We start from the raw sequence: 26,782 nt of genomic DNA, 5'->3' as shown, positions 1-26,782 counted from the left end.
AAAATGCACAGAGGAACCCTTTGAAGACATTTAGATTTCCTCAACCTCGTCTCTGCGCTCTCTAAAACTGTCATTTAAAATCTACTATTAAATGTTACCGCCTTATTTGGTTTATAGGCCAAATGTTACAAGGCAAATTTTACAAGTTAGCCTTATTAAAGGCAGCGACAGCCCTCAAATTGGTGGCAGACTTGCTTGTTAGAGGACTAAATAGTCTCCACGTTTCCCATAAGAGATGTTTCTAAAACTGACACTAATCTGTGTTCACATTAGATGCATGTACGATATATTGCGTGGCATGAGCGTGTGAGATCATCTCATAAAATCTCTGCTTAACCTTCGTCAAATGCACTGACACGCAGCTCAGCCGCGCTGGATCCAAGCACCCCGCCCAATAAGCCACATGTGGTTCCCATTCCTCACACAAATGTCCAAAAAAAACCCAAAGAATGTCAACCATTTGGCAAACAAGAAGAATGTTATTCTATATGAAAAACAACACAAGTCTGAAGGTATGGGGTGTGTAGAGCTCTCTTGTCGTTTATGTCCCAAGTCAGTACTGCTCATCTGTCTCTCTGCTAGAACAACACCTTTCATGTATGGTTTGTTTAAACTAGAAACCTTAAAGTTAACTTCAAACTCTGAGTTTGCATTTCTGTTCGGGGGCACATAAAATGAGCGTTGTGATTCACTGCAACACCTCGACGGCACAAGCCTGCTATCTTTGCGATAAAAACAGTGATAGAAAGATGTAAAAGGCGGCTACATAAAGAAGAAAGGAAATCCATTTACCTGCCAGATCATTTTGACTGCAGCCCCGTGAATCTTCAGAGAGGTTATCAAAAGACTAGAGGAGATAAAGGGAAAGACGTTTCACACGGGATGAGAAGTTTGATTACAGAGGTGAGGGATGAGAAGGTGCTTCTCTTTCATCTTGTCTCTCAACATCTAGGTCAATCAAAGCTTGAGAACACTGCTCTTTAAATTCACAGGTGCCAGCCAGGTTTCACTATTTTCAAAGACATCTAAACTTAAAGGTAGGGTAGGCATTTTCGGAGAGGCTAGCAACTTTGAAATCATAAGATCCCTTCAGAGCGTCTCCAAAGCCACACTTTCTTCAAAACGCACGAACACGCATAACCAGAGCAGATTCTGCAAAGCAGTAAATTAAGGTGTTAAATTACCTCATGCTTCAAAGCACATAACATTACAATGATAATGAACATAAATAACTTAAAGAACGCTGGCTTGTTCAACCTGACTGCTGGAGATTCATTTCGCCGTTGATAGTTTTGCCATAAAAGCTAGTGGTGCAACGGATCATCATTGATCCGTGATCCGTTCGGATCAATATCTTCGGTTCGGCACACACGTGATTCGCGGATTGATTTATGAAAAAAAGAAGAAGTTGTGCGTATGTTCAGTCCACACACAGCGTGGTCATGGCGAGCGGAGGAACGGAGGAGCTTGAATGCCCCGCGTCATTTAAAATTACCTGTATGGGAGCATTTTGGCTTCCCTGGAACACGCGTCTATTTCGCTTCAAACGCTTGCTTTATCATGATACGCGCGCGGTGCGTCCTATTCGCTTTGGACGCGCGAAAGGATTCAAACTGTTCAAGCATCGAACTAGACGCGAATTTGACGCTCTATTCGCATTTCGTGTGAACGCAGCAAAATGAACAGGCTGCGATGTCAAGATTGCAATGCGTGTGTGTGTGTGTGTGAGAGAGAGAGAGAGAGAGAGGCACGGGCGCGATCGAACAGTGAAAACATTAATCTGTTTATTTTGAAGTTACACATTCTACATTGATTAAAAAAGAAAATCAAATGTTGTTAATGGTAGGCCTAGTATTATTTTATACAGAAATAAATTATTTATAATTCAGATGAGAATAACGTTAAAGTTTAATTTTAAATTCATTCAGGTACAATTACCAAACATATCTCAAGGTCTTTTGAATAAAGGGTGGCAGTCTTTCATTATCAACTGTTGTTGTGGACTATATACTGAAGAAGTATTTGTTCTCCATTTGAGTGAGATGTTTGTATGTGGCTAATTGAGCAAAGTGCTTCCATATATTTTATTATTAGTAGTATTAGTTCAAGATTAAAATAAAAATATCGGATTGATTTCGGTATCGGCAAATAGCCAAAGCTGCGGCATCGGTATCGTATCGGAAGTGAAAAAGTGGTATCGGGACATCGGTGGAAACACATCAAGCATGGCCACGTTACGTCATCCCGTCGCCATTTTAAAAGTGTTAATTTAAAAAAAAAATTTTGCTGATCCGAAAAATGATCCGATCCGTGACTCTGATCCGAGAAACGATCCGAACCGAGAGTTTTTTGATCCGTTGCACCCCTAATAAAAGCACATAAATCACGGGTTGCCATCTCTTATTTACAGTAGTTACTGCATGAACACAGCATAAGCCTGTTGTTTTGGTTCAAGAGGAACTGTAAAAGGTGGCTGCTGTTTGTTTGTGGTGCTCAGTAACTGTCTGTCTACAACTCTGCACAGCAGTCTTACGGAACACACTGATGACGTGTGATGTCTACGTGGAGGTATGGAAATACATAGGTTGACGGGCAGATAGGGCATCGTATCATATCGAACCATATGCAATGACTGGACAAACATTTTTTTAGTCCTGAGACTTCCACAGAAGAGATATGTAATGTTTTATTTTTTATTATATATATTTAGACCACTTATATAATTGATTGCTATCAGGATGTAAAGAGAGTTTCAACCAGTATAACAAAAAGTGTTTCTGAAAAACATTGCCTACCCTACCTTTAAAGGGATAGTTCACCAAAAAATGAAATGCAATTATGTAGTCATGCTTGTTCTAAAAATATGTTTTTTGTTCATGCTTGTTCTAAAAATATGCTATTTTTTTCCCTGTGGAACACAAAAGAAGAATTCTGTAGAATCTTCATGCAGGTTTTTCCCCCATACAACATTTCATAGTGACCACATCTGTTAAGCGCCAAACAGGACATAAAAATGCCATAACATATACAACTATACACCACTGTTGATAGTTTGGAGACAGGTCGATTTTTTTTTTTTTTAAAGAAATTCATACTTTCATTCAAATCCAATAAATTGAACAAAAGTGACATTAAAGACATTTATAATAATACTAAAGATTTCTATTTCAAATTAATGCTGTTCTTTTGAACAATCTATTCAACAAAGAATCCTGACAAAAATGCATGACAGTTTCCACAAAAAAATATTTTCTGTTTTCAACATTAATAATAGTAAAAAGTGCTTCCTGAAATCAGCATATTAAAATTATCATATTAAAATGAATGCTGGAGTAATGGCTACTGAAAATTCATCTTTGCTATCACAGGGATACTCTATATTAAAAAGAAAACTGTTTTTTGATTGTAATAATATTTTTAATCAAATAAATTAATTTCAAAAACATTAAAAACATTTACAAATCTTATCAACCCCAAACTTTTTAATGGTAGTGCATTTCTAAAGCCATATGATAATTGTGTTTATAAATAGTGAATAATGACTAAAATTTCAGTCTGCTTTTCACATAAAGCTATCGTATGGCTAAGACATAGAACACAGCACACAAGTCATAAGGACTACTTTTATGGTACTTTTTATTGGCAGACGTGGTCACTATGAACTGTTGTTGTATGGAAAAGAGCTGTTCCACTGAAAAAAATAGCACATGGGTATGAACAACATGAGAGTGAGTAAATGATGACTTTTTTTTGTGTGAACTATTTAAGGACCTTTGAAGGCTCAACTTGTGACCAGTGTTTTAAAAAAGCAATGAAGTTGACAACTTACACAACTTCTTCTGGCTTGGGGGTACCCCAACCTGGAGCCACTGTCCACATCTCCCATAAGGAAGTCAGACACTCTGGGTGAAAAAGAAAGACAAGTCACTGCTAGGACACTGCACACAACATAACTTGACCATACATAACAACTTTACAATATTATGATGTTGGTTTTCACAAATATAATAATCAAATAATATAATCACAAATAGATCATTTTAAATAAAAAATATGAACAGTATAAAGGAATAGTTCACCCAAAAATGAAAATTCTGTCATCATTTACTCATCCTTATGTCATTCCAAACCTGCATAACTTTCATATTTGAAACATGAATTCTACATATAAACATATTCTAACCATTGAAAGCACATCAAATATGGTAAATAAAAGCTCAAACATACTTGCTTGATGGGTGAGAACCAATGAGGTTTGTTCCTGTGTGTCACACAAGTATGGCTGAGTTTCAGTTGACCATATTTGATGTGCTCTAGGTATGTGCGCTGATCAATGTGAATTAAAAGCTAAATTAAATCTGTTCATCATATAAAACAATGGTGTCTTATAAGAAGGCTTGAATTAAATTGCTTGATTCATATGTATTCATGTTCTTATGAACTTTTTTTTTTAAGTCATCAAAGTTTTGGTTGCATGGACTTTCAATAGAGGGACAAATACCTCTAAGATTTGTGTTTCGAAGATGAAAGACAATCTTACGGGTTTAGAATGACAAGAGGATGAGGCCATTGTTGATAGAATTTTCATTTTTGGCTGAACAAACCCTTTAAAGTAACACTGCAAACGTTCATTTAACTAGCGGTAAGAGAGTGACTACAGGATGCACAGCTGACGTGTGCTGTAAAATCAGAACATGGAAACTGAAAGTAAGTCTATACAGAGCATAATATACGTTTAATTACAGAAGAGAGGGCTACGGTACTCACACATTGCCAAAGGTGAATGCCAAAGTGTCGATCGATGTGTATATCTCACCAAATATAGTGCCTTTGTTTTCTTTATTGACTTCCTTGATGTTCACGCCTGTGGGAAGTGGAAAACCACATAAGAAATGACAATTATTATTAGATGATGATGAGAATCAAGAGCTAGATCTCTCTAGTGTGTTTATGGCAATATGAATTTGTCAACAGCTGGGAGCACCATCATAGCTACTGAGGACGATGAGCAGATCCACCGCTTTTCGATACTATATAATTCACTCATTTCACAGGAAACCAATTTTAATATGCTTTAAAGTCAGACTCATTTTGAACACTGTGGTGCCCAAAGAAAAGGAACTTCTAGGTTCTTCCTTATTTAGAGTCTAATGCTGCTTTGTACTAAAGACATGCTTCCCAAGAGTACAACACAAATGCTGACCAGTTTGCATGTAAATAAATCAAAGGATGCTTTACTTCATTGTTTCAAGAAGATGATTTATGACCCACCACATTGGTGCTAATTTTCCATGTTTTGAGCAGTTAGACGATAAATTGACATCCTATTGACGTTGAATCTGTGACAGACAGCAAGTAAAATCTCCGAGAAGCAAAAAACATGCATTTACCAAGAGCTTCCTGTCTGCTAGCTGAGCCTCCCCTTTACAGGAAACACTGACAAAAGCTTGAACTCTCAAAACATTCAGAGGACGTTCAAACAACTTTCACCCAACTTACCAACAACTTTAACTTGCACTTGCCGTCATATCCAAGTTTGATAGGGTATAGCATAGATTAACCAAAAGCACAACTCCCTCAGAAATTCAGGAACTAACACCACAGCCTAGTTCACAATGAAGCTCGACTTCCACTTTTTCCTGACATACAAGAAAAAGTGACGAGGCAATTAAAAAAAGCAACATCTTTAGCTGTAGTTTCCAGTTCCGCATGGGCGCATTTTAAAGTTGAATGCCATGCAAAACGCAGCGACTTTTGGCAGAGATGGGAATCCCCAACTTCAACTGCCACCCATAGGAGGAGACGGCGCTGGAGAAGAGAGCGAGAGAGGTGCGTGGCTCCTGGTGCATGCCTCTCTGCTTCTGAATGCAGGCGGGCGGCTCAGTGGCCCCTGCAATGGAACGCTGACTTCTTCCTCAGGACATCCTGCAGTTCCACAACAATGCTTCCACTTCACAGCTCAAAGACGGGTTGGGAATGGCTACATTCAGAAAGTAGTTCTCTCAAAGAAAAAAACCTTGAAAGCATTTTTTGCGTCATTGGACAGACTTCTTTAAAATTCTGTCAATAGGAATTAAAGAATTGGGTTTTTTTAAGAAAAAAAAGACGTAAGAATGATTATTACCACATACTTGTGGCATTCAAACACATGCAGGTAATCACTTTATCAGGTGCAATGCGTCATAAGATGAGATAAAATACCTGAGATAACAGAGTCTTCTCCAGATCAGAGGTTAAAATAAAAATAGATTAAAAAAAAAAACAGCGGTTCAGATGCCACTGACTCGCTCAAGACTTGGGTGAGGGAAGAAAGAATTTCAATAACTTGAGACACTTGACACTTTTATTGCTGCGCCCCTGAGAGATTCTTCAGCAAAACTATGCAGCGTTTTTTAAAAAAGAGAGAGGACCGCATGGACAGAGCATGATGGAGGGGGAAAAAATGTGCATCTGATTTCCTGCTAAGTTCATCGCATTCCATCAAGAGAAAGAAGGCGGCTGACATGAATGTGGGGCGTTAAAATGCAAGCAAGCTGAAGTGTGAGTGGGACACTCATAATGGAATGTCGGTCTTACAGGTAACTTGAGGCGGATATCTGAGGTGATCAGTCTTTCTTCTCAACTTCCCTATTCAAAAATATAAAAAGGCCTCAAGCATGTCAAAAAAAGACAATCCACAGATTATCTTCCTTTGTTAAACTCTTCAGACTTCCTTTTCACAAGAGCCTGTCCTTGTATAGGGCACATGGGAGCTCAGAGGGGTCACTGGCCCTCTAGTGGCAAACGAGGATACTTTAAAGCGGACACTTGAATCAATACTGCCAAAGTGGGAAAAAAACACAGTTGGAAACAGCTGGGAATTATGTTTATAACCAATAAGAAACACATTCACTACGTCAATATAGCACAGAAATCATCTGTTCCCTCTTCTGCAACCTCAATCTAGACTGCGAACTGCACTGATGTACACATGAACATTCCTGCGCACTAGCCAGAAGAAGAATTATCCTGACTAGGAGTTGGGTGGTATGACCAAAATCAATATCATGTTATGAGTCTTTAGAGAAAACATCACAATGTAGTTATTTGTTCTGAAAATTCAACCATCAAAATGTATTAGTATTTCATAACCATGCAGTAATGTCTAAATGTTGGTAATCTTGTAACTTTTTTTTACATGAAAGGAATTTTCATTTGTTTTGTTTTTTTGGAACTTGATGGATGCAAAACAAAAGATAAGATTATTCATAACAAATGAATGATACATCTGCCATCAGTACAAAAACAACTGCTTCACATTATTTAACACTTGAGCCAGAAACAAGAGTTAAAAAAGTGATACATTACAAATAGGTTTTGCAGTGGTGAAAAAAAAATATACATAAATATATTAAATTATTATTATTATTATAGAATTAATGCTTAACTCTTAATGTGGCTTAGGCCTAATGCATTAAGATATTGATCTTGGAGGAGCAAATTCTGTATTTGAATAAAACAAACTATGTACACAGAACAGACCATTTTTTTATAGACCAATTCTGAGTAGTTGATTCTTAAGTGGGGCGGAGCTGAAAGAGGATGCTCACCTTTGACTTTGGCGATAACGGTGCCTGCAGCGCCAAGAATTTCTGACGAGTTCAGCGGCTGGTGTTTGCCAATGACGACCTTCAAGACGCGTACAAGCTCCCCAAGTCGCTCGTTGACCACGTGCTGCGAGCACTCTTGATTTTCTGTGGGTGGCAAACAAACAGACAGAGACCACAATCACATCAGCTCAGCTTCCTCTGCGTGTGTAGGGGATGTACAACTTTAAAACAAAAAGGATACAGCAGTAATGTAGAAAGCTTTGAAATTCACCCATGTGAAAGTTCCCCAAGCTTCCCCAAGCAAACACATGATGAGTTGGCATGTGTGACATTGGTACATCCTAACAGCACGCTTGTTTAGAGACGGCTCAAACGGAGGCGCGTGATGGTGCAAGCCCCTGTGGTTAGAGACGATGAGCAGATTACGAGGCCGTGGCGTGGCTGAGATGCAGACAGTGTTCTGTGCACTTGAGAGATGGCTGACATCAAGATAAGAGAAGAACTCTGAGACAAACTTGACAGCAGCTATTCACATCGATCTAGGCATGTAATAACAGATTTTTTTGACTGTGAGAAAGGTACTTCATAACTGCTGACTGCACTGGATTACTGATATCATGGACAAGGAGATCAGAGAGTTTTGACTTGCTTCTCTCAAGTTTTTGAATACACATTACTGTTCTAAAGTTTGTGTTCAGTAAGATATATTATGTAAAATAAACTAATACTTTTATTCACCAAGGATGCATTAAATTGATCAATAGTGACAGTAAAGACATTTATAATATTAATACAAAGATTTTTCAAAGAATCCTGAAAATGTCAGTTTCCACAAAAAATTAAGCAACACAACTGTTTTCAACATTCAACAAGAAATGTTTGTTGAGCACCAAATCAGCATATTAGAAACTCCAACTTTGCCATCACATATATAAATTAAATTTGAACATGTATTAAAATGGTTATTTTTAAATTGTAGCACTATTTTACAATATTGTTGTTTTACTGTAGTTTTGATCAAATAGATGCTTTGTGAGAATAAGAGACTTGTTTCAAAAACTTTTAAAAATCTTACAACCCCAAACTTTTGAACAGGAGTCTATACGTGTATGTGAGAAGCCCAGTGATGGAGGTACCTGAATGAAACAACCTTAAAGTGCCCCAATTATGCTTTTTTCAAATATTACCTTTCATGCAGTGTGTAATACAGCTGTTTGTGAATGTTTGTATTGATCCTTTACAGGAATTTACATTGTCAGATCATATGTAAAATATGTAAATGTAAAAAATCTGCAAGATTAAAGTGCATAACAAATTAAGTTATTGTCTCCTAAAAGAAATAATTGATTCAGAACTGCTGAAACTAGTCATAACCAATTCCAGACTCACTTCCTGTTACATACCTAAGTAACAATGTCACAAATTTGCATAATGTAAGCCTATGGGCTTCACTGGCCGCCTGCGAACAACATTTACTTTGACCCTCCCTCAAACACTGGAAGAGTTTAATTTTGTCTAAATGTCGAGAAGACTGTTTTCAGTGCTGTGAATCCACTTTGATGCACTTCAAAAGGATGTGGACGCGCACTGGAATTGATACGGAAAACTGATGCAATCTGTTCGTATCACTGTGCATCAAGGAAGCCTCCAGAGCTAAAATTATCTGATCATTAATTTACATATTTATTTACTAGTTTATTTACTTATTTATTTACTTCATTTTATTATCGCAGGAAATTAGAATGTTTTTCTATCATTTTACAAGCAAAAATGGAGTTGGTGATCAAGAAAAATGTTACGTTGCATAGAAATATTTCACCCGAAAAGGTGAGCCTGTGTATGTTACACATGCACGAGAGTTATGATGTTGAAGAAGTCTCAAACCACAGTCAATTCTTCCCTGAAAATGAAGTGAAAGCAAAAATGATTGAGCTTTAGGCATCTGACGGAGCGTGCCGCATTAATTCTCTCAGACACAACGTGAGCTGAATCAACCTCAATGCTGATAAGGGAAAATCAACCATCTTAATTTATTGGCTTAATATTTCTCATGCGGACCATACATTAATGATAGTGAAAAACTGAGAAGAATTAATATTTCTGGTTAAAGTCTTGTTTAAGTCTGTGTTTGAAGCTGCTTTTGATTTTCATTGATGACATATGCTGTATGCCAGTGGTCGGCAACCTAGCTTAAATGTAAACATCACGCTGCACCCGACATAATAGCATCGGCCTACTTCAATTAAATTGTTTTTTTGGCCCGATGCCAAACTTACTTGCCGTCCCCTGCTGTATGCTCTTTCTGTGTGCTGTTTTTCGGTCATAAAAACTGTTATTAGGCCTATATAATTTTAGTAATGATATTATTAATAATTTGGAATTGTATTGTTATTAGTGTAATTAAAACGTTTTGTTAATGTGCTATGGAAACGAAACAAAATGCTGACGAACAACGATGCCTTTTCGCCTTGGATTAAAAAACACCTATGTAAGAATAATGCGTCTCTTTTATAACAAGCACTCTTGACAATTTGTGAATGATCATCCTTGAAATTCTCGGTTGATGTGGTTTTGTAGTCTGTTTTAAAAACTTTTTCATTGAGGAGTCCCTCAATCCTTATACACAATACTATCGTCTATCGGCACAACCCTACAGAGTAGGCCTGTGGCAAGGAGGGGTTAAAAGTGACTGAACCCTCAAACTCTTCAGACTCTTTGAAAAATGAGGTGATGTGCCGTGTACTGTATATTATAAGTATTATTAAGTGTTTTTTTTTTTTTTTTTTTTTTTACCTGGGATGCATGTAAACCTATTTTAGGAGAACAAAATTAGAAACCTTTAAAATAGTATAATAGGGGCACTTTAAAATCAATGTGAAACCCCTTTAAATGTGAATCCACTACAAATATGTATGTAGACTTGCTGAATAGACAGTTTACACCATGTGAACCCATAAACGAAAACCACAATCTCTAATCTCTCTTGTTTGCATTAGGATACAGTGGACGGTAATTTGTCTGTGTGATGACTTCATATCTAACTGAATGTTGCAAACTGGGTTCGTGAAGTTTTGATAGCAGGAGCATCTGTTTTTTATCCTTTCTGTGCAGATGTACATCATGCCACAGGGATGAGACAGAAGCTTTATGAGTGCACAGTTACAACGTGGAAGGTATGTGTGTGTTTGGCGGAACAGAGAGAGAATCACTTCTCCCACTATAAAAAGGAAGGAAAAAAGTAGGAAGCTCAAAATGTTTTGACAGTTAAGCATCTTCAATTTATCATCTGCATTTACCACCCTAAATTCCCCTCAGTGTGAAAACACATGGAAAAACAAATGAATAAAAGATGTCAGGGAAACAAGGCCATGACTCTGTGGCGTGATGGATTTTTTGCCTCTCTATTATCTATAATCTCCATCATCACTCCTTTTCCTCCAACTCAGTCCCACGAATGCATGTGTAGCCTATGCAATGACAGCCTGGCACATTGCTTTAAGACCAACGTGTCAGTCACTTCCGTTTACATCAAGTTATTATATAATGATTATTAATATGCATGAGGAGAGGCATTCAATCCAATGAGTCTTTGTTGTGGGCAGGACTACGTGCAATGCTGCAGAAAGTGACCAACAAAAAGTAGCGTCACTCGGACAAAAAAACTGATTAACATCAAGATATCTTTTATTGTTTCTGTGTTAGTCACAGCTAGGCTCAGGCAGAAACTGTAGAATTTTTCATTTTTTGTGATTTTTTTGTGTGGAATTTTACATAAATTAAATGAGCTAAAAGCATAATCAAATTAGCCAAACCATTTAATAAACAAACATGTAAGGAGCTAGAGATTTGTAGAATTTATTGGATTCATTTTATGATTAAAATGTAAGAATTACAATCAGGGCTGGGTTAAAATGATTGATTTCTCGATTTTAATCGATTCTCATTTTGAAGAACCGATATCAATTTTTAAACCCATAGAATTGATCTTTAAGTCTATTCTGTTTTCAGTTGATGATTGAACAAAGCCTTGGGGTTGTGGCCTCCCATCCTAAAAATAGCAATACGCACTTGTAAGCGCATGTGACTTCCACTTAACTACTAGTTACAGCACAAAATAAATATGAATGAACATCATAAGGTATGTTGAAAGATACATTAGGCTACAACTTACTGAAATCTGTATCATGTTACATGTAATCGCTCAATCAGTGTTTAAACCGTGGAAAGACTTAAAACAACAATGTCACATAAAGTTACATTTACCACAGAAAAGCCATTCAATGTCCAAAAACTTGTTAGTCAACTAGAAAAAAAATTATGTTTTCACATTAAAAAGTGCAGAAACTAATAATATTACTCTTTTATTTCTTGGAAATGCACATTTGACAGTAAAGCATTGAGCTAGTTGAGATGCATATAAAAATAAATATTATTAACAACAGTAACATCTAAAATTGTAATATTTCTTTTCATATATTTTAATAATTTTAATAATAATATTTTAATATTAAATGTGAACAGTGATAATATTGTGGTGAATTCAAACGGTTTCTTAATCTACTAGTGCTGTGCAGTAACGGTGTCGCGTGATCAAACTCACACCCGCGCTGTCTAATATTGGTCTGAGCTGATAAACGGCCCGCGCTGCGCAGCTCAAACGAGAAGCGCGGTTTATATGCAACAGAAATGGCAGCTTGCGCAACGTGGTGGTGTTTCGCACCAGTGCAAATCGCAAACTTCTGAATCAAAAATGAATCGAATTGTGAAATTTGTGTCAATGCCCAACCCGAATTCAGGCACATATTTTGTGTGGGCCTGTTTTTTTGCTTTTTTGCTGGTGCAAGAGGGAAGATATTGTTGTGTGCCTGGGAGAAAAGAGAAAGAAATGGCTTGCGGGACCCCCGCAAAAAAAATAATTTTGAAAAAGTGACTCAAATTTATTTTATGTTTGCTACAGAATGTTATTCTTGTTATTCATCTATTCATCAACAAAAAACACTTAACAGGCATATTGGATTTTCTTCATGTCTCCTGCAACAAAATTAGTTTCACCGGTTGGGGGAATTGGAATTTTCTTTATGGCACCAAAAAGAGACAGAATCTACATAGATCCACATAGATCTCTACCTGTTGGCTTTTGCTGACAAGAGTGGGACAAAGCTAGCCTGGCTAACGTCAGACCTCTTTCTCATTGAGACGTAGTCTGGGAACCATATGTTAATTTTCTTGTATTTGAGGCGTGGTTTACGAATGCCCAGAGCCGTTTATTGGGCGATACGAATGTCTATCAAATGCGCCTGCACATAGCTCATAGCCAATCGTTTCAATTATACCAGATGGCGTATGTAGAGCGGCAGAAATTCGACGAGGAAGAAGACGAAATAAACTTGCGTTCTAAACTACTTAGGGTGTACTCACACTAGCCAGTTTGAACCGTGCCCGAGTGCGTTTGACCACCAAAGCGCGGTTCGTTTGACTAGTGTGAGTGCTCCGAACCGTGCCCGGGCGCGGCTCGATTAGCCGGCCCTGGCCCGGTTGGAAGAGGTGGGCCAGAGCACGGTTCAGTTGGACTCGGGCGCGGTTCGCATGCAGTGTGAGCGCTAACCGTGCTGGAGCACGGAACAGGACGCGTGACGCAAACCTCCTCATACGAGCAGCACGATTACGTGAAAATTTTCGTGCCACAAAGGCGATAGATCTGTTTAACAACAGGCTGTGAGAGGGCTGTGGACCAAACGACTCAAAATTATCCACAAAGTAAACAGAGCGATGGACTCAGAGCGATGCGCCGCTCTTCCTGTTTATCCCGAAACCGTCACACCATAATGACGTAAGCGTGCTCCGGCACGAATGCTGAAACCCTATGTGAGTGCAGGCCAGTGGGGGAGTGGGGAGGGGGGACAATCGTACTCGGGCCCGGTTCATGGCAACCGTACCTAGTGTGAGTACACCCTTAGAACACTATCTAAGGCTGCATCGAAAGGTAACTTCGCGTCTGATGCCATTTTGGATCCATAGATATAAACAAACTGCTTCGGTGTGTCGCATAGACGTCGTCATCGTCTTGCTGCTCCCTCCCTGTTCTGTGATTGGTTCCCTTTTTGAGGGGAAAATCTGGTCCATGGTATCCAGGCTGCCTAGCAGCGTGAATAAAATCGCACTGCGTGCAAGGCAGCATGGGGAAACCCAGGCTAGGACAAAGCTTGAAAGATATGGACGGAAGCTGGACAAAATAGAACACTTTTTTTCTGGAAATGGACGGGAGGAGTAAAAAATCCATTCCACGCAGGCCTCTTATCTTGAGGTAATGAGTATTTACAAAAATCTTAAAATCATGCATTAAGGACACTAAAAGATCCTGCATTAGCACAACATAATGACCTCCCTCCTCCAACCTGGGTGACCAGGCACACATCTTCAAACCCACAGGATTAGGAGATTCCAGAGTGGTAAGAGGAGAGGGGGCTCAGCCCCAGGGATACTCAAGTGTATCCTCTCTACTCCCTGACTTTGAAGTGTCCCTCTGACAAAAGGCCTCCATTAGAAGCCCCTACCCCAGCTAAAGGTCTTCCCCTCTCTGCCCTCCTAATTACTGGTGAGGGGTCAAGTCCCAAGTAGGTCATAGAAGGAAAAGCCTTTTCTGTAGAGATGCACCGTTTGACCGGCCAGGGACTGGAATCGGAAGATTTCCGCATGATCGGCTCAAAAACAAAATTTTGCATTGAAGAAAAGTAGATTTTTTGTTTGTATATGCTGTCAATTATAGTTCTTTGAAAGAAAATCGGAATCGGATGCATCTCTACTTTTCTGATTAAGCTGTCTGTTCACAGCACATTTTTAATGATAATCCAGGTGCAGCCACGTCTAAAAAGCACAACTGAAGTGCTGTTGGTCTCTAAAGAGGTTTATTTTTTAAAGTGTGGCCTGACATGCAGGACAGATCAGTTTGAATGACAGGGAGTGATCCACCCCCCCACCTTTCAAAAGCCTGATGGAATGTTGCATCCGCCCAACGGGGGCCCAGCACACAGGGGATGTCATGTGTCAGACCTGATTGGGGTCCCAGGACGTCTTCATGCCAGCATAGCAATCGGTGCTCTTCAAATCCGCTCTAACTCGGTTATGAATAATGCATCATCTGGGCCCCCAAACTCTTCAGTGCTGTCAAAACAATGGGATTTTAAAAAGTATGCATGAAAACTGCTCAGGGGGAACTTCGGGGCTTTGTTTCTGTGGGGATACTGCCACATGCATTGTTCAGGATGAGCCCCCTGCTGACGGCCCTCCGTCCAGGGTCTATTTCACCCGGAGAACTCCAGCAGCGAGTCGCCGTCCCTCCCACGCTTGGCCTGCGTGCTGGCCCAGCCACGCTTCACGCTCAGTCTCTTCATGTTTCCCTTGTGATCTTCGCCTGCCCCTCCGTCTCTGATCAGAGCCGTTTAACATAATCTCACCCAACTGCCAACAAGCCTCGCACCGCAGTGTGAGAACGAAGGCCGCAAACAGCCCATATCCCACATCTCATCGGCAAGAAAGTCAAGGCAGTTTTCTCATGAATGCGTACACATAAGGGATCCATCCTGTAGCTGACAGGTCTGGGTTTTTTTAGATCTCAGCAAGTTAAACTGACAGATGGATGTCTTTAAATTGAGGTTGTGAACAACATGTCCTAAGCTCAGAGGGACAAAATGCAACAGGATGTTATTGAATTGCTGGCCTGAAAGTCCATCAAATGAATAATACTGATCAAACACATTTTATTGTTATAACTATATATTATATAAATATATCTACATGCTATTAAATCCCCAAATTATTACATAATCAACATGAAGGAAAATTTAATACTGAAATTAAAATAAATATATTTTTTTATTATTTGAATAAATATTAAATGTTATAAAATAAATTCAATACTTAAGTTATTCATTATTAATATAAATAATAATTTAAAAATAGTATTTTAATGCAACCCACTTAAGCAAATTTGTTTCATTATAACTATTGAACAGCACAAGCAACTAGTTAATCACACATTTTCTGTGATTAATTGCACCTAACATTTGAAACCTCTAATAATAAATATATTTACACATTGATGTGATCCCCAAATTAATACAGAATGATGATGAATAATATTGTAGTTAATATTTGAAAAAATAAGAAAAAAACATTTAATTAACATTAAATTATTGTTTATATTATTATTTTAAATAATAACTTACAAAAAAATATTTGTTTGATGTTATTGTTAAACAATCCACATCAAATGCAAAAATTAACATGTTAATTTCCCCAATTCTACCATTAACTATAACCAAACTAAAAACGTTTAGAACTAGTCAATTAAACATCAGCTACATTTTTAGGGCTCATCACTCTTTTCCTGAGAAAAACAGTTGTATGTTTTTGTCCCACCATACGTTCCAAATGCTTCCTAGAAAATTAGCCACTTGACACAATGTCATCACACACTTCAAAGCTTTTACGCACTGCTGTTGGCATTTCCTACGTTGCTAACAACAGGTAATCAATAGGCACGTCTCAACCTGCCTTAGTTTCGCTTTGCCCAAAGCGGCAGACAAGCTTAGTGACGCTCTGTAGTAAATCATCTGTGAGAAAGCAGCACTGGGTTTGCCGTTGTGCCTGTCGGCCTTCTTCACACCGTCCCACTTCTCTTTTACGGGAACAGAAAGAGCATTCTTTGAAGTGCAGGAAATTAGCAAAGTCTGGAGTATCCCGTTATTAAAACATAAGAGGAAATAAACACACCAAAAGCAGCAGTCTAAACCGACAAGTCACACTTTTCATGTTCAAATTCAGTTCCACCAAAATAACCTCTATCAAGAGGCCTTCATTTGGCATAAACCCAAAAAAACACACTCTACATCCAACACTAATGATGGCCCTGTACTTAGCTAGGATTTCATGGGCCAACTGGCACATCCCCATGACCAATCTGCTGAACTATGCCTATAAATCCACACCCCAGGAAATGCTACCCAACCACAGGCCCACACAAAAACATCCCTCACCTTCAGTGGGAAAGTTACTGCCCAACAAATCTCTCTTCTCCACTTCACAAGCGCAGCGAGCCATTATATCACCTACCACTGGGGCTTCGGCAATGGTGCCACCCGCAACACTCTGTGAAACAATCGTGTAAAACAAGGGTGGGGTGTCTTTTTTCACTTTTTCAATTTGGAGGGTTTTGTCCATATCCCCAGATTAACACCACTAATATATGCCAAAGGGGCCGCCATACCAAGACCTCCAACAGGCTGATGCATTTAGAAAACTATTTATTGACCAAGGCCAGCTATAGGAAAATACTCTTTTATGCCTGAACCCCTCATTTGTTTTGCATCAGATTGCAGCTGTAAGGGTGAGTGCAGGTGACTGAGGAACTTGGAAATAAATGTAGGGAATGATAAAACCAAATGAAATCTACCATCTGACTGGCTGTTTAAATTTAAAGGGGATGTCTAATGTTATGCCATGACGCGGTTCGGCGGCAACCAATCGGAATGTAGAAGTCCTTCGCTTGAGAGGATTCCAGAGAACGCAGTCCTGTAAACTTTGGTTCAAACCACATTAGTGGCATGACCACATAAGAAGGCATGCAACACTAGGCAACACTGATCTGACCAATTGCATTAAGGCTACACTTCAACCAGTACAGTTATTGTAATATAGGCTGCACACAAAAATGTTAATTAAAGACCAAGGCTAGTTAATGTCTCCTATAAACTGCATGTTGAAATTAGACTAGAACTTAACCATAAACATAAAAGCCACACCTCACAAATGGCTTTTAATTGGTTTATTTCGTTAGCAAACATATAGGTTAACTATAATTGTGAAATTCTTTCCATCGATCAATTTCTTACTTTCACTTACAATTTCTTACAAAATTACTTACAATTTCATGAGGTTAACTTATACCCTATTGTGCTCAGTCTGCACAAATACCAATCAACATGCTTGTTTGTTTTACGTCCCCTTTAAATAAAGTTTAAAAAAGACAAGGAATTCAACGTCAGAGCGGCCACAAATCTTTTTACAGCGTTGTTGGCAGGGCAGCCGGAACGAATTTTGACGCTCTCGCCAGCGGCGGTGTGAACGATCAGTCAGCCTTACTCTGGAGTTGGATCACCCTCCGCCTATGATTACCAATTCCAACCAACCTAAAACACAAATTCTTTCCTTGACCGTTATCATGAGTCACTCTCTCGCTGATATACCTGATGATTTTGAAGTTAATTATGTAAAATGCAATTCATCATCATGCAAACAAACAAAAAGCATGCGCTCGTGTCAGGTTATTATGTTGTAATGCTAAAAGTAAAGGTAGGAATGTGTGTATTTATGACCCACCAGGACCAGATGTGAGATCCACCAATCAGAGAGGTCCCCGAATCTCAATCATTTTTTGATTGGATAAAATGAATAAAGAATATCTTGTGCTCGAGTCCCAGGATCAGCGCCTATGCTCAGCAGGCCTGTGGTCTTGGGGAACCCCATTCATTACAGTCTAGAGAGACCTGCTTTGTGTACAAGTGACAGTACTCCCGCGTTTAAATGTGGTCATCACGCCCAAAATTTTGTAGTGTGTACATGGCCAATGCATATAATCTTTGTGAGCAATAATAAGAGCTTTACGACTGGAGGAAAATAACTCTGTTGGAAGACTATTTTTTAACCAAGTCTAAGAAAGGAGAAAACCCTGAGCTAATTTTAGCGTTTTGCTTGGTTCTGTGTGGACTCAGATCCTTCAGAGTTCCCATGCTTAAGGGTTGAGAGTCTCATCAAACTGAACCTTTTCATTATGGACTGCAGCTTTTTAAGCCACTCACAATTGGCAGAAAGCAAATCAGGTAGATTCACAAATAAATACAGCACAAAAATAAAAGCCGGACGGGCTCTCAATATCAAATATGACATAGGCTATTATTTATATAAAATAGGCTACTATTTATGGAACAACATTGAAATTAAAAACAATAGCCATTATAAAAGACAATAGGAAATAAACACAAGCAAACAATTCAGTCAAACATAAAAAAGCAGCGCTCTAGAACAGGATTTAAGTTAAATATAGCCTAAATATAAAGTTATGAAACTTAATTTTCCCCTTTCCCCAATCTGTATCATGTCTCATGTAATCGCTCAATCAGTGTTTCAACAGCAGAAAGACGTCAATAAAACAGCTTGTAAACAATATGTCACGTAATGTTACATTTAATTCAGAAAAAACATATTCAGTGACTATAAACTCGTTAATCAGCTAGAAAATGTAACTCTGGAGAGGAGCATTTTGCTAAATATGTGCACCATATTCATTATAATTTTTGATATTCTTCAATATTTAATGCATGTTTAAATAAATCCGTCAAGTTTATATGACAGCCACCATTTAAATGTTTAGGCTATATTTCAAAAAACGAATTGGAGTACAAATATAATTATGTTATTGTAAAGTTAGTATCATAACTTTATTATTATAAAAACTTACTTGAGTGTCATTTAAGTGTTTGTATACAAATCAGTTCATTTTAACCTTCAATATTATACTGTAGTACCAAATGACTCCCACGTATAGCTAGTTTACAGCATTACTTGAGAGATTTTTTTCCTTGAGTACATGGCAAATTTGCCATGTACTGCACCTGATATATAGCCTAGCCAAAATAATCAATATCGAATGGAAATTAATCGGAATCGAATCGAAAGCTTGTGAATCAAAACCAAATTGAATCGTGAAATTTGTGTCAATCAATACCCAGCCCTTCAACAGGTGAAAAGGTTCCAGTGCTGATACTGCTGGAATATCGCACGGCTGGAAAAGGCTCTCAGCCAATAAGATTCGAGAACCAGAAAGAACTGTTGTATAAAAATATATAATTAAATTTGACTTGTAGTGTACTACACTTTAAACACTTGCTACACTTTAAACAAGTAGCCTAAAAGCAAACAAAAAGGCCAGTGCACCTTGAATCAATTCCGTAAGTTTGTAAAAAAAGACGAACACTAAGTGTTATCTGAACTACGCTAAATCAGTCTACATACATACCTGGTGCATGACAGAATGAAAGCCATGATGTTAGCTAACTGCATGATTTTTATTATCTTAGAACTGTACATTTTGGACATTACATTGACAGTCGCCTCTGATAACAGATTACTTAATTGTAATGCAGAAACATGCATTTTCTGTAAAGCTGCTTTAAAACGATATGTATCACGGGGAATACAAATAAATGTGAACTGAATTGAACTTGCTGGCTCTTATCACAGTACTCTTCAAACTCAGAGCACTTAAGAGAAACTTCAAAACAAAAAAGCACATTCTTTCAGCTACCCACATGATGAGCGTCAACAGGCCACAATACAGTCCATTCGTTCTGAACGTGCTTCTCTAAAATCACAGAGGGAATTATTTGATATTTAGCCCTTCCAGTAAAAACACCCCACCCTTCTGAATGTCCAACTGTCACGGGAGTTCAACATTACACTAAAAACATCTCAAATGTTTGATTCGAGGAAAATCATGCTAGGCTTAGCTCTCAGATTTGTTTTGACAAGAGAAACAACAAAAAAAAGTGACATTTCTGACATTTCTCACAGGATGTGCACAGCATCGGAGAGTTTCACTGGGAAAGATGTCGATCAGAAAGAAGGAACGTAACCATTTGACTGAGAACAATTTGACTATGACAACTTTGCACTCCTTAAAAATTCCCCGGCTTCCAGATAGTCAAACAACCAAAATGGAGAGGAAAAAGTGCCTTTCAAAACATTCTGAAATTTCGGCAAGTAAGAGTCATTTTTCATGTGTCGCACACCTAACAACAGTCAATCGAAGGAACAAGTGAACATTTGTTCTGAAGGAATGCGGGGTATGCAGGAGGAGGGGGCTTCATGGCGGAGGAGGAATCACCGACGAGAAGAGTTTGGTCGCACAGATCAAAGTGATGAGCCAACATAAACACTAGCTAAAAAAGGACTGCGACTGCAGTTTTCTGATAACCACTTTACAAACCACTCTTTTTTTTTTTGCTTAAATTTACACATTGTGGCTACAAAAGTCTAGAGCCTAAATTCAACGTGACATGCATTCAGAATGCAGAGCAAATAAGCACGCAGATGAGTTCCTGTAACGTTCCTCCTGGCTGAATTGTAGATCATAGCTAGCGTAAAATAACAGTCAGGGAGGTGAGCAGAGCTGTGTGATGATCAATCTCTGTGCAGACAGACTGAATCCATACATTACGAGGTCAGTGAGCATCTCCTCTGCTGAGAGGGAACAGGGCAGTGGGAGAGAGGGGAGGTCAAAAGCATGTGCTTGTGGGAAGTGTCACCGGGCTGCTTGACAGAGGGTGGTGTGAAGTATCTCATTCATCAGTACTCAACCAAACAGTTTAACATTTGAAATAAAAGCAGGAGGAATCATTTTTTAGGCAGACTGCACTGATTGAGCTACTGGGAAAGAGAATTAGCAGCTCATTTTAAGCAAATATGCACCAAATCTCCGGATTAGAGATTACTCAACCCATTTGTTATGCTGGTATTTGTGTTAAGTTTTCGTAGTCAGCAGCTGCCACACTTGTCAAATAAAGCATTGAAGTTATAATACAGTTGTACAAAAGCCTCTTTTGAGAATGTTTTTTTTTCACCACAACCCACTTCCTGTAGCTTTGGCAATATGTACAAATTACAAAAGTATGCTAATAAAAGGAAAAGCTAATAAATGTTAATTTGTGTAATTTCATGTGAAAATTACATGAAGTAACCTATGTTCACAGTTATAAACAAGCTACAGAAGGATTTTGTGTAGTCGGGCCATTGTTCATCTATCTGTATAGTGTAAGTAACACAAAGCACAATTTGAACAACTGAAGGATTAAAATATGCGTTTTTCTGCATCACCTCCACCTTTTTGAGCATGTGCACAATGCAGAGGCAAACTAGAGTTTGATTAACGCAACTACAATCAGTTTATCTACACCATTGGTTCCCAACCTGGGGTCCGCGCCCCCCTCAGGGGGGCGCCAGAGTTCACAGGGGGGGCGCGGGAGCGGATATGCTTTAAGGTGAATAAAGATGCATAAAATGTTCCACTAATAATTTTATATATAAATATACAAATATTTTTTCAAAGTTTTTAAAAAATCATATGCTTACAATGCTGATTTCAATTACATTTCGTTATTTCAAATGTAGGCGCGTTGCGCGTCGCAAGCGCGCTCATAATGTAAGAGACGCCGGCGCGACCACAACATTGCCCAACATCAAATGGCAAACATAATGCAAGCGGAACGAAACTGCTCGTTATTGTGTGGTTGAAGGACCGTTGTTTATCAGTTTGGACGTGATCATGCGACACTGTTACTACACAGCGCTAAGAGATCCAGTAAAGAAAGCATATGAATTCGCCAAGTAATAACATCGCTGCGAGATCTAGTGAGAAACATTCACATTTCTCCGTTATTAACGGATCAAACAGCGCTGACGTGGAAACCAGGAAGAAACATTGTGCCATGAATGAACTATCCAGTTTGCACAGATCCGCAACATTCACCATGGATTTACTGTAGTAACACTAACTGCAATGGAAGTTTGGCAGGAATAGTAGGCATAATGCCTTCAAGTAACATTACGTCAGTTTTATTTTGACATTATGAATACAATTGCTGTCCTCAAATGTTAATCTGAAATAAAATAAACCTTTGTTTATAAATACAATATTACATTTCTTTTTTTCCAAGAAGCTGTTCTGTTTTATATGCTCATAAGAAGAGTGAATTATAGCTATAGAATTGCTCAAAGTAAAAAAAAAATGGATTGTTAAATATGTACATAGGGGGGGCCCCAAGGAAAAAGGTTGGGAACCACTGATCTACACTATCGACACCATTCAAAAGTTTGGGGTCTGTAAGAATTTTTGATGTTTTTGAAAGAAGTCTCATACTCACCAAGGCTGCATTTATTTGATAAAAAAATACAGTAAAAATAGTAAAATTGTGAAAAGTTGTTACAATTTAAAATGTTTTTCTATTTATTAAATTGCAATTTATTCCTGTGATGGCCAAGCTGAACTTTCAGCATCATTACTCCAGTCTTCAGTGTCACATGATCCTTCAGAAATCATTATAATATGCTGATTTGATCATCAAAAAATTTCGAAAACAGGTGTGCTGCTTTTTATTTTTGGAGAAAACCATGATGCATTTTTTTCCAGAATTGTCTAATAAACAGAAAGTTCAAAAGAACAACATTTATTTGAAATATAAATATTTAAAATGTATAATAGTTATATGTAACATTATAAATGTATTTACTTTGATTTAATGCATCCTTGCTGAATAAAAGAAAAAAAATGTACAAACCCCAAACTTTTTAAACAGTAGTATTTGTTAGTCCAACATTGCAAAATAAAAACAGACTGGAACAATTATAAGGATGGGACTTAAGTGTTTAAAAAATATTAATTACTGACTGAAATTAAACCTTCACAGTGTACATAAACATAATTTGGCAGAAATAGCAAATCTATAGTCACCACCACACTTGTTTAGCCAGTGACAAAGAATAAAAAGCATCATAATTCCCTGCTGGGGGTGGGACAGTTTGGCTATTCTTAGATGGGAAAGTATTTAAATGTGTACAGACCACAAACCATAATTGGCCAGCCACTGTCTATACTCCACAGCTCTGTCATAAATATATTTTTATTTTTTTACTGTGCATGACTATAAAGGCCTTTCATTCTTTCAACTTTTCTTTAAAAGGAAGGATCTAACAGGAACATCATCTTCTAGCGGTTTCCAATAATGCAGAACAGGGAACACATAGTTTCCCATAAAGTTCTGTACCTTGAAACAGGAATAACCAACAACAGACTCTGTGTATCATGTGCAGTCATATCTATAAAGAGGGTGGGATTTACCAGAAGGAGGCAAATTTCAGAGATGCCTTGTGCAGCAGAAAAGAAGCACTCTCAGCAGGATGGCCAGGAGTTTACCCGTGGCATCCTGACAGACGTGGCACTCCTCCAGTGATGGGAATGAGAAACACTAACACAACTTCTACATCACCGTGGGCTGACAAGACTGACCCATATGCACATTTAGAAGAAGCTGATAAGTCATAAGCAGCCATACCACACAATCAACCACAGCTGAAATGCACCGAATGCTTTTGGAAGCATCTGATGTAGCAAAAGTTAAAGCTGCAGTCTGTAACTTTACAGCTAATAAGCGAGTACATCATGAATCCATTTTCTTATCCTGAATCACTAGGGTACACCTATAAACAGTGTTTATATTCTGACTATTTTAGTCTGGTGCGGGTCGTACCACTGCGGAGTAGCCCAGTACCTGCGTGACTCGTCATAGACACAAACAGAGAGAAGTAGCTCCGGCAACGTTGTTCTGCAGTTCTGTTTATTTACCGCTAGAGCACCAAAAGTTACGGACTGCAGCTTTAGGTAGAACCTCACCTTTGGAGCGAAAAGCCTCCTTTAGGCTCAGCAGCACGTCAGAAAACTTGCGCACATCATTGACCAGTTGCATGATGTATTCAGGGTCTCCTCCTGGGGCGGTGATGGTATGGTCCAGGCCCATTGCATTGAGGGGGTCATTAGAGCTGCGGCCCATTTCTTGTGTTTTGTTGGAGCCGGGTGACAGGGACACGGGGATGTTGGGCTGGGAGAGACGAGCACCGCTTGCCAAGCGCTTATTCCCACTGTTGCTGCCCTGACGGAACATTCCAGCAGCCGCTTCTGCCGTTACTGAGCCGCATCAGCCGCAGATCCAAGCGCCCGCCTGCCAGTGGAGAGCTGAGGGCACTGTGGGAGACAGCTAAAGTAAGCATACAAAGACGGTGGAACCTAATATCAGGTGCACCATTTATAAACATGTGTAGAATGTAGAGCGTATGACCGAAATGTTTCTGAAATGATATATATAATATGTACACACAAAACATTTAATGCATCCCTTGTAAATCGCAGTTAATCTTCAATTCCATGAACAGAATGCCCAGAAATATCTCTTTATTAAGAAACATTTATTATTTTTATCAATATTGAAAACAGTTTATGCTGCTTAATATTTTTGGGTAAACTGTGACAAACTAACAGCAGTAATGGCTGCTGAAAATTTAGCAATAACATATATGTAATATTTATGTAATAATATTTCACTGTATTTTGATCAAATAAATGCAGCCTTGGTGAACATACTTCTTTCAAAAACCTTATTGTTTCCAAACTTCTGACTATTAGTGTTTATAGATTTCTTTTTTCTTCCAAGAAATAATTAATCAATTAATTTTGGTGATGTAATTTTCCCAAAGCAAGTTAAAATGTTGCTCATTTGCAAATATAATTATATTAATGCATATTACTATATATCTTTGCATTTTTTATTTACTGGTATATAAGAGTGCATAAGGTTTGTACGCACATGCTCTTTAGTTGGCTTGTAGCCTATACATAAAAATATTTTCATGTCAGTTTCTGTCTTTATAAATCCTGATTTGTTCCTTACTTTTTACATAAGATGAAATCCATGGAATTTAGAATCAAATCCGATCCCATGTAGCCTGCATTTTAAAAAAAAAGTTGTAGGTTCAAATCCATAAACTATCACAAATTTTGACACCTTAAATTTGGTTGCTGCAGATGTATTTTAGATCTGGGTTAAGTGTATTTGAATTTAGTTTGGATTTAAAAAAAAAACATCAGATAAAAGACATCTTAATTTACATATTGAAAGGGTAGTTAACATAGAGCCATATTATAAATGTATCAAAATATCTAGAGTTGCTTTTCTAAGCAAACAGGAATTTTAATTTTAACAGCCAGCACCTGGTTCCACAGCACCTAAAGTGCTCTCTTCACTATCATTATGATGATCGAGGAACAAGCCCTCATGCAGACTACCTGACCCATTATGTACAAATGCATCTTACATTCATTCACATGGCATTTTTGTGGCCATACACTGTTTTCTTGAGCACTGTGATTATCGTTACGTGACTGCTTTTGTATACACGTGACGCACGTCTGCTGCAGAATGCGAGTAATGCATTATCATTTAAAAAAGGGGCTTGACACCTGCCAATCACAACTAACCCTCGCGCAAGTGTTCAGTGATATGAGAGGAAATGGACAGAGGAAAAAACGCGGACATTGGGTGGAGTGTGACCACCAGCTATGATTTATGTCAGACTTAAATGTTGTTTTGGCTTGAAAAGTTTGTCTCTTTAACAGAGCATGCAATCAGCATCAAATCACTTCTGTATTATTAAAATCCTGTATATAATTTAGATACTTTATTTCCCGAGTGTAAGAGAGCACATATGATTTAACGAACCGAATTTAATAACTAACTCCTCTCAATACTGTAACTGTCTCTGCATTTCATAGCTGCTTTACGTTACACTTTAGCGCTGCTAGCTAACCACTTCACAATTACAAATCTTTAACAGTTGGTTGCTGTTTACAGCGTCTCAAACGAGTGGCACTTACTTGAATAGTTCATGAGGAACATCATACCGCAGAATTATGAAGGTAAATCCTTTGTAAAAACATAAAATAAGCTGAAATAAGATGCTCGCCAACGGACCGCTCTTCACATCACAACTGACGAGAGAAAAACTTACTGAGTGACTGACTGACTCAAAACTTACTCACGTGACCTCAAAGCAAACTTCCTATTGGCTGGGGAGTGCCCTGAACGATCCGCTTGTTTTCCTCGTCAACATTACATGTGCTGCTCTGAGACTGTAGTACAGTGATGTAGATAGAAGTGTACAAAAATAATAAATAGTTTTATTTCTGTTAGAGATAAAATAAGGGGTTATATGCTAGTCATAAGGTCCAGCATATAGCCGGAAAAAATAATAAGAAAGACTCGAAGAACAATTAAAAAAATTACAACTTTTTTTAGAAACTTTACATAGTAATTCAATGTCAATATTTAAATAATGTTAGTATGGTTCCACTTCATATAAGACAACAGTTGATGCAAAGCTGAAGCGAAATTACATATGAACAAATATTGGCAGTAAAGGGGATAACAAATTATTGATTTTCAAAATAAAGAAAGATTAAAGATTAAATAATAATAATAAATAACTCTGATAAATTTACAATATAAAAAAAACATTATATTTCTTTCTTTTTT

At 38.1% G+C, this 26,782-nt stretch overlaps 1 protein-coding gene across 4 annotated transcripts in view; it reads right to left on the bottom strand.

Annotated features, from left to right (window-relative positions):
• Positions 1–26,267, bottom strand: part of arhgap29b (Rho GTPase activating protein 29b) — a 38,207-nt gene extending 11,940 nt beyond the window's left edge. Inside the window, exons 1-6 of one of the 4 annotated variants that reach the window (XM_081374007.1) lie at positions 26,125–26,267; positions 24,091–24,438; positions 7,590–7,733; positions 4,768–4,864; positions 3,830–3,902; positions 793–847 (exon numbers count right to left, since the gene is read on the bottom strand). In XM_081374007.1, coding sequence (XP_081230133.1) covers positions 793–847; positions 3,830–3,902; positions 4,768–4,864; positions 7,590–7,733; positions 24,091–24,358 — 637 coding nt within the window. In that variant the 5' untranslated portion in view covers positions 24,359–24,438; positions 26,125–26,267. Of the gene's footprint in view, positions 1–792; positions 848–3,829; positions 3,903–4,767; positions 4,865–5,499; positions 5,864–7,589; positions 7,734–24,090; positions 24,439–26,124 lie in introns of those variants that run through there. The other 3 variants (XM_081374009.1, XM_081374008.1, XM_081374010.1) reach the window with 3 other exon arrangements.
• Between the last annotated feature and the right edge of the window lie 515 nt (positions 26,268–26,782).

The sequence above is a fragment of the Scardinius erythrophthalmus genome (genome assembly GCF_964197995.2).
Source record: "Scardinius erythrophthalmus genome assembly, chromosome: 9".
In the NCBI taxonomy this organism is placed as follows: domain Eukaryota; kingdom Metazoa; phylum Chordata; class Actinopteri; order Cypriniformes; family Leuciscidae; genus Scardinius; species Scardinius erythrophthalmus.
This window is presented reverse-complemented; position numbering and strand designations above follow the sequence as displayed.